Source organism: Oxyura jamaicensis, chromosome 2, assembly GCF_011077185.1.
Source record: "Oxyura jamaicensis isolate SHBP4307 breed ruddy duck chromosome 2, BPBGC_Ojam_1.0, whole genome shotgun sequence".
NCBI lineage: Eukaryota > Metazoa > Chordata > Aves > Anseriformes > Anatidae > Oxyura > Oxyura jamaicensis.
The window spans coordinates 53,658,016-53,666,544 of NC_048894.1; the positions used below are offsets into that span (position 1 = coordinate 53,658,016).

At 48.3% G+C, this 8,529-nt stretch overlaps 1 protein-coding gene across 1 annotated transcript in view; it reads right to left on the reverse strand.

Moving 5' to 3' along the window:
- Positions 1 to 8,529, reverse strand: part of NFX1 (nuclear transcription factor, X-box binding 1) — a 53,272-nt gene that overhangs the window by 44,210 nt on the left and 533 nt on the right. Inside the window, exon 2 of the mRNA XM_035316141.1 lies at positions 8,253 to 8,496. Within this exon, the coding sequence (XP_035172032.1) occupies positions 8,253 to 8,496 (244 nt within the window). The remainder of the gene's footprint in view (positions 1 to 8,252; positions 8,497 to 8,529) is intronic.

Below are 8,529 nucleotides of genomic sequence, written 5' to 3' on the forward strand. Positions count from 1 at the left end.
AGACCAAGCTCCTGGAGACCAAGCTCCTGGAGACCAAGCTCCTGGAGCAAGGAACATGTATCCTTAGGGGAAGTTTGAAGAAACAGATGGAAAACCATGAACCAGATATTAAAAAACACCTCAATAATGACTTTTTTTTTTTTTAAAAAATAATAATAATAATCCATGAATAGGATGATTGCCAGCTTTTAGGATACTGCCAGCTTTTACACTGTAAAAAAAAAAATCCAGAGAAGTGGTAAATTCTACTAACTAAACTGATTACTGTCCGCCAAGACAAGAAACAGCAAAATACAGACAAAAATACAATAAACAGTAGCTAACTGTGGCTCAGACTTCCTCTGACAGTTACATGTAAATACATAAATCTCCCAAGAGAGAGGAAACATCTACAGCTAGATTCCAGCCTGTATTTCTATAAAATAATCAAAAAAGTTTCATATTCTCAGCAAGCTAAATTGAATGAAGAGCCATTAAACAAGGTATTTTAATAATAATCTTGAGGCACCCAGCTCAAAATTTAGCAGTCAATCAGGTGATCACTAGTTATTACATGCTTTGTTTATATACTAGCTCCCAGGAGAAGGCCAAGTTCATTCCAGGGCAGACAGGTGTTATCAGTTTCAAACTGAGGCCTACAGCAAAAACTCCTTCACCAACACTCAGAGGGATGGGGGGCCAATAACACAGGAGAGTGGGAGCTGGCAACAAGGCCAGCAGGAGGAAGTCTTCTCCCAAAGCCAGAGATGCTCTTATAGACGTGCTTCACCCCTCTGCAGACCGAAAAGGAAAGACCCATTGCAGAGGGAGCAGAGCTGAATGAAGTAGCCGGATCTGCTACCTGAATAACAACCAGTGAAACTTAGAAAGCTGACAGGCAACAGTAATAGGTGACTCTTCTGAGAGGTACAGAGGCATCCACCTGATGACCTGACCTGCTCTTAAGAAAAGTCTCCTGCTCACCAGGGGCTCATATCAGAGACTGGCAAGCCTTGTACAGTCTAAGCACTATTTCCCACTGCTGCTGGTTCACATGGGCACCACTGATGCACAAGGAGCAGTCTGAGGAGAAATCAAGAGGGATTACAGAGCCCTGGGAGCAGCAGTAAAGGACTCAGGAGCACAGGAAGTCCTTTCATCCGCAAAGGAAGTCCTTTCATCCACACTCTTGATGAAAGGGAAGGGGACTGAAAGGGCCAGTTGGATCTGGCAAATCAACAGATGGTTACAGGACTGGTGCCACAGGCTACTTAGACCATGGGACTGGCTTTGAGAAACCTGGTCTGCTGGGGACCGATGGGGTCCACCTGTCAGAGAAAGGGAAGAGCATCTTTGGTCACATGCTTGCCAAGCTGGTGAAGAGGGCTTTAATCTTAAATTGCTGGGGGAGGGGAACCTCAATCCATTCCGCTCCTCCCAGTTTGATGCTGGTGTCAGTGATGCCCACCCAGAGCCGGGAGAAGGGTCACGGGTCAGCAGGGGAGCACCTGAGCAGCAGCACAAAGGAATTCTGGCCACTCCAGCAAGTCAGCTTCATTCAGGGGCCACTCCAGCAAGTCAGCTTCATTCAGGGGCCCAACATAAATGCCTCTATGATAACACAGTAGCATGGGGAATAAACAAGACAAGTTACAGATATATGCATGCCTGCAGGACTATGACCTCACTGAAATTATGGAGGTATGGTGGAACGGTTCCTGTGACTGGAGTGTTGGAATAGAACAAGAGAGGCTCTTTAGGAAGGACAGGCAGGGTATGTGAGGAGGGGGGTGTCACTCTCTATGTCAATGAGCAGCTGGAGTGCTCACTGGGGATCTGCCTGGGGATGCACCCACAATGGTTCCTGAGGGCAGAGAGTAGGGGAGCACAGCCAGCTCACTACCCTGGACTTCAGGAGAGCAGACTTTAGCCTCTTCATGGATCTGCTTGGTACAGTACCATAGGAAAACACCCTGGAGAGAAGAGGAGCCCAAGAAAGGTGGTTAATATTCAAGCTAAGGTGCATGGAAAATAAGGAGGTAATTGGTGACAGCCAACAAATCTGGTGGCCTTCTGTGACAGGGTTACAGCATTGGTGGATAGGGGAAGAGCAACTGACGTCACGTAGCTGGACTTGTGCAAAGTATTTGACGCTGTCCCACACAATATCCCTGTCTGGACTGGAGAGACATGGATTTGACAAAGAGACCACTTGATTGATAAGGAATTGGCTGGATGGTTGCACTCAAAGTGTTGTGGTCAACAGCTCAATGTCCAAGTGGAGATCAGTGGCGAGTGGTGTTCCTCAGGGGTCGGTACTGGGACCAGTGCTCTTCTCCATCTTTGTCAGTGACATGGACAGAGAGATTGAGTGTACCTTCAGCACGTTTGCTGAAGACACCAAGCTGTGTGGTGCACTCAACAAGCTTTAAAGGGAAACAATCCACTGGTATGTAACAAATTCAGGTAGCTATCTTTTCATGTTACTAAGTTTTGTGAGGCCTTAGGCCCCAGTAAGAGCTCTGTATCATCTGAACCTGATACTCAGTGGTGACTGAGGAACAGCGAACGGCATCACGTGGGGGCCTGGAGGGTGCTGATGGGGAAGGGGGGGATGTGCTGACTAAGGATGGTGCCAGATGAGAGCCTGCCCTGGGAGACAGCTGAAGCCATCCTGCCCTGCAACAAAGAACCACCAATCTGAAGGAACATAACATATATGCATTGAGAACTGATTAGACTACAGTGAAGATTGTAAAGGTATGGAGGATTGTACGGCAGACGAAGATTGTACAGGTGTAAGACGCCAGGGAAAGTTTTGAGTGGGGTCCCTCCTTGGAGGAACCCAGCTTGAGCTGATATATGGGGATCATTAAGTTTTTACTGAATAAAATAAGACTTCACTCTGAGTGAATTTTGGATGCCAGAGGAAAACTATTCTAGTAGGGGAAACAACAAGTTCCCCTAACATGCTAGAGAGAACAGATGCCATCCAGAGGGACCTAGACAGGCCTGACAGGCGAGCCCATGTGAACCTCCTGCAATTCGACAAAGTCAAGTGCAAGGGCCTGCACCTGGGTTAGAGCAACCCCAAACACAAATACAAGATGGATGGAGAATAAATTGAGAGCAGACCTGAGAAGGACTTGGGGGTGTTGGTGATGAGGAGCTCAACGTGAGCCAGCAATGTACACTTGCAGCCCAGAAAGCCAATCACATCCTGGGCTGCATCAAAAGAAGCATGGCCAGCAGGTCGAAGGAGGCAATTCTCCTTTTCTACTGTGTTCCTGGGTGACCCCACCTAGAGTACTGTCTGGGGCCCCCAACACAAGAAAGACATGGACCTATCAGAGCAAGTCCAGAGGAGGGCCACAAAGATGATCAATGGGCTGGAGCACCTCCACTATAAAGACAGGCTGAAGGAGTTGGGCTTGTTCAGCCTGGGGAAGAGATGGCGCCAAGGAGACCTTACAGCAGTCTTCCAGTACTTAAAGGGGGCCTAAAGGAAAGCCAGGCAGAGACTCTTTGACAGGGAGTGTAATTATAGGACAAAGAGTAACAGCTTGAAACTGAAACTGGGCAGATTTTGATTAGATTTTAGAAATAAATTCTTCACTCAAAGGGTGGTGAGGCACTGGAACAAGTTGCACAGAGAATCTGTTGATGCACCATCCCTGGAGGTGTTTAAGGCCAGGCTAGATGGGGCTTTGGGCAACCTGGTCTAGTGGGAGGTGTCCCTGACCATCGCAGGGGGGTTAGAACCAGATGACCTTTCAGGTCTTTTCTGACCCAAACCATTTTATTATTCTGTGACTCAAAGCAATTCAAATTCTGAAAGGTTATTTCTGAAGATGAATGACAGCATAATGTGTACAGTCTATTTGTGCCAACACCACATATATCCAGATAAAAAATAGTCCAATCAGCTGAACACAAAGCACACACAACAGGGAAGACGCTCTGCACATCTTATGGTACCTGTATTATACTGTACCAGGGGAGAAAAAAAAAAAAAAAAAAAAAAAAAGGACATTACAGAAATCTGACCCTTTCTGATAGCTTTGGAAGCATTAAACATCTTCCTCACAGAACAACCTCAATCTTTTCTGTCTTCTCTGGGCATTTTATATAACTGCATTCAACTACATTATGCTATAATTTTCACAGACAACACAGATTTGAAAAAGATTGGATTTCTTTCTCAACAGGAATGACATTGTTTCAAGCTTAAAGAACCATGCAGTGGGATCCATTTTCAAGCAAAACAAAATGCCCATCCGAAACTTACTGTTTATTCCAACTGTGACAGCTCATCTAATAAAAGATATGTTCCCTTCCCACAACTCTTTCCAGAAATTAGAGAAAGAATGACACACAAAAGCATCACTATCATAGAATCACTGAATGGTTGAGTTTGGAAAGGAACTCTTCAGATCATCTATAGCCCAAACACCCTGCTTGAGCTGTGTCCAGTCAGGTTCAAAACATCCCTATGGACAGAGACTCCACAACCTCTAAGCAACCTGTTCTAGGTCACCCTCACGATAAAAAGACTTCTTGTGTTCAGACAGAATTTCATGTACTTTAACATTTACTTTTCACTCAATGCCACTGAGAAGAGCCTGGATCCATATTCTTTACTCACTCTACCCCAAGACATCTCTTCTCCAGACCACACAGTCCCAGCTCTCTCAGCTGGGGATGAGGGATGCTCCCACGCCTTAATCATCTTCATAGCCCTTCGCTGGACTTTATCCACTAAGGGAAATCTTCCTCGTACTGGGGAGCCCAGAACTGGACACAGTACTCCAGATGTGGCCTCACCAGTGCTGACTACAGAGGAAGGATCTCCTCCCTTGACCATCTGGCAACATTCTTCTAAACGCAGTCTGGGTTACTGTTGGCCTTCTTTGCAACAAGGGTTCATTTCTGGTTCATGGTCAACTTGTAATTCATGAAGGACCCCACGGTCCCTCTCTGCAGAGCTGCCTGCCAGCCAGTTGGCCCCCAAAGCATATTAGTGCATATTACTATGCTCTTCTCTCTTTATGTTACTGTTCAAATTCAATGCACCTACCTTTAGAACAAAATACTAAGTTTTGCCTGGCCCGCTTGAAGAAGACAGAGGAAAAATAAGTAGGGAGAAGAACTACAACTTCACCATAAGTAGCCTCATAAGTCTAAGGGAAGTATCTACTACAGAATGACTTTTGCATAAGGACTAAATGCATTATGAGTTTTCACTTTCCTGTTCACCCTTACAGCATGCTGTTCAATGCTTTATAGCAGCTCCTTGATATCTTCATATTAATGGCTTGCAGTATGAGGAAACAGAACGCACTTGTCATCGTAAATGTAGTTTTGCTTTTTTGCCTTTAACAGCAATTGCAGCAACTGATGGGGAAAAAACATGTAATGTCTATTAAATACAAATATAACCTTTCATTTGGGATGTCCCTTGTAGGTGCACAAGGCTGGAAACTGGAAAGGTATACCAACATGCTTAACCACTCCACAACTGTCTTGTTTATTATATTCTTCCCCTGGATCTCAATAACCATTCACTATTATAAAAATATCCCGTGCACATGTGCCATGACCTAAACCAGCCATTTTTTGACCTCAACTGCTTTCCCTGGTATAACATGAGAGCAGAAATATTTTTCACATTTAACCTCTAAAAATCAGGCTGTCCATCAAGTTCTGTAGTGGGTTTACATGGCAAGGTTTTGGTAGCGGGGGGCTATAGTGGTAGCTTCTGTGAGAAGAATTCATAATCTTTCCCATGTTAGATAAGAGACCCAGCCCTGGCCAGAGCCGTGCCAGTAAGTGATGTTGTTTGCACCTCTGTGAGAGCATATTTAAGACAGGAAAAAAAAAAAAAAAAAAAACTGCTGCAGAAAAGCATCTGGGAGAGTGAGAGGACAAACAGCCTTGCAGACACCAAGGTCAGTGAAGGAGGAGGGGGAGAGGTGCTCCAGGTGCAGGAGCAGAATTCCCCTGCAGCCTGTGGTGAGGACCATGGTGAAGCAGGCTGTCCCCCTGCAGCCCATGGGTCCCACAGTAGAGCAGGGTTCCACACTGCAGCCCATGGAGGAGACCATGGTGGAGCAGGTGGACCTGCACCGATGGAGGCTGCAGCCTGTGGAAGACCCCTGCATGAGCAGATTCTGGGACGGAGCTGCAGCCCTTGGAGAAGAGCCCACGTAGGAGCAGGGGGTCTGGGGGGAGCTGCCACCGGTGGGGGACCCGTGCTGGAGCAGTTTGCTCCTGACGGATGGACCCCGTGATATGGAGCCACGTGGGAGCAGTTCTTGAAGAGCTGCTGCCTGTGGGAAGGCCATGCCGGATCTTTTTGGGAAGGAAGGATGGCATCCCATGGGAGGGACCCCACATTGGAGCAGGGGGAGAGTGACTATGAAGGAGCACTGGAGACAAAGTGCTACAGACTGACCACAGCCCCCATTCCCCTTCGCTGCTTGGGGGGAGGAGGAGGAAGAGGGTGGATGGGGGGAAGGCATTTTTGGTTTCTTTCTTTTGTTTCTCACTTCTCTGGCTTGTTAGTTATAGGCATTAGATCATATTATCTCCCTACTCTGAGTCTGTTTTGCCCATCACAGTAATTGCCATCTCCCCGTCCTTTTCATCGTATTTTCTTCCCCTTTCCCTTTGAGGAGGGGGAGTGAGAGCAGCTGAGATGGAGCTCGGCTGCCCACCTGAGTAAAACCACCACAATTTCCTAGACAAAAGCTATTTCACCTCTTAATATTGCACAAACACAAATCCAGAATTACCTAAGAGATAAGTCTCAACAACACAATACGCATTACCATGGCAAGGAACAAACTCCAGAACTTAATGCCATGTGACAATACCTGGGTTAGCTTATGTATTTTAAAGCAAATGTAGAAGCAGTGAACAGCCCAGACTAATTTACCATTTTTAGTAACACAGTTTAGTTCAATATAACTATTTAAGGCTCTTTATTCCAATGCATATGCACTGCAGAAAAGGTTTCAGCACCTGAGCTGACTCACAACCTGACAGCACAGAGATGAACACACAAGCTGCCTGCAGTAGCTTCTCTTTACTAGTATGAAAGTATCAGACTACTCTGAACATGTCACAGGCTATTCCACTTCCCACATCAAGGCTGTGGACCTATTTTCATGCCATCAAAAATGAACTCAAATAACTTTTCCCTCTTCACTCACTGCCTGGGTGCTAAGAACAGAGAAGAGGTTGAAGATGGTATTAACAGTATAGGCTAATGGTATCCTTAGTCTGAATTAACTCCAGATTCATATTTTAACAAAGATTTGTATTTTCTTCTTTACCCCCTGCCATGAATGCCAGGACAGAAATTTAACAACCTTATTAACAACGAAAATAGTTAGCTCATCAAGTGAGCCCAAAGTTATACTGATTACCTGAAAAGTCTACCCAGACTGGAAGAAGAGGAAAAGACACGATGAAAGCTCTAAATATCATGAATGACTCAAGGCATGAGTTATTTCTAGTTACATGCCCAAGACACAATTCAGTAGGAGTTCTTCTACAGCTCAGTGCCCAATAGCACACGGTAAGTCATTAAAGGTGAGGCTGGAATAAGTCTTGAAAGGTCACTCCTCCTTGTCAGCAATCACACCCAGTGAAGTTAATTTGATCCCGCACCTCACAAACCATCATAGGGGGGAAAATAAATAAAAAATGAACCTGTTTCTTCCCCTCGTGGTGTTCTGTCCCGCTCCAGGTTCAGTACCTAAGCTCCTCTTGGCACGCGGGAGGACCGTAGGACGTTGGAGGGGGCTCAGGGAGCACTCAGTAACATGCACCTGGGATGTTCGCTCCCAGACCCCTACAAGGCCCCCCGAAACGCCGTAAAGATCGCAGCCCTACGAGCCCCTGTGTGACGGGGCAGGACACTCGGGGGAAGGGGGAGATGTGGGCAGACGAAGATGGCGGTGGCCAGGGAAGCAGCAAGTTTTCCAGGGACGAGACAGCTGTGATTTTATTTTACTCTTTTTCCGACCCCGTTTTCCCGTCACGTCGCTGAAACCCGCACCCCCCATCCGAAGCCCTCCTAGCGCACCCTGCGGCACCGCCGGCTCCGCGAAGTTGCGGCGCGCGAGGGCGGCGGGTACAACAGGTGGTGCCGCAGCCACACCGGCCCCAACGGCCCCGGCCCTGCCTTCGCCCTGATGGGCTCCAACCGCTCCCCCCCCCGCTCCCAGCCTCCCGGACCGGCCCCCGGGCGCGGCGGCCGCACTCACCTGCGCCCCGCCCTCGCTTCCGCCATGCCGCCGCTCTCCCCGCGGCCGCTCTCCGGCCCCCCGCGTCCCGCCCGCCGCGCAGGCGCCGGGGCCCCGCCGGGCCCCGCCCCGCCGAGTGCGGCTGGGCGCGCGCAGCCGCAGCGGCGCTGCCCGGGCGAGGGAGGGAGCCGGGGCTGGGGGGGCGGGGCCGGGGGCGGGAGGGGGCGCGAGGGCGGGCGTCGGGCCTCGCCTGGGGCCGCAGGGCCTGGGAGGGGAAGGGAAGGGAAGGGAAGGGAAG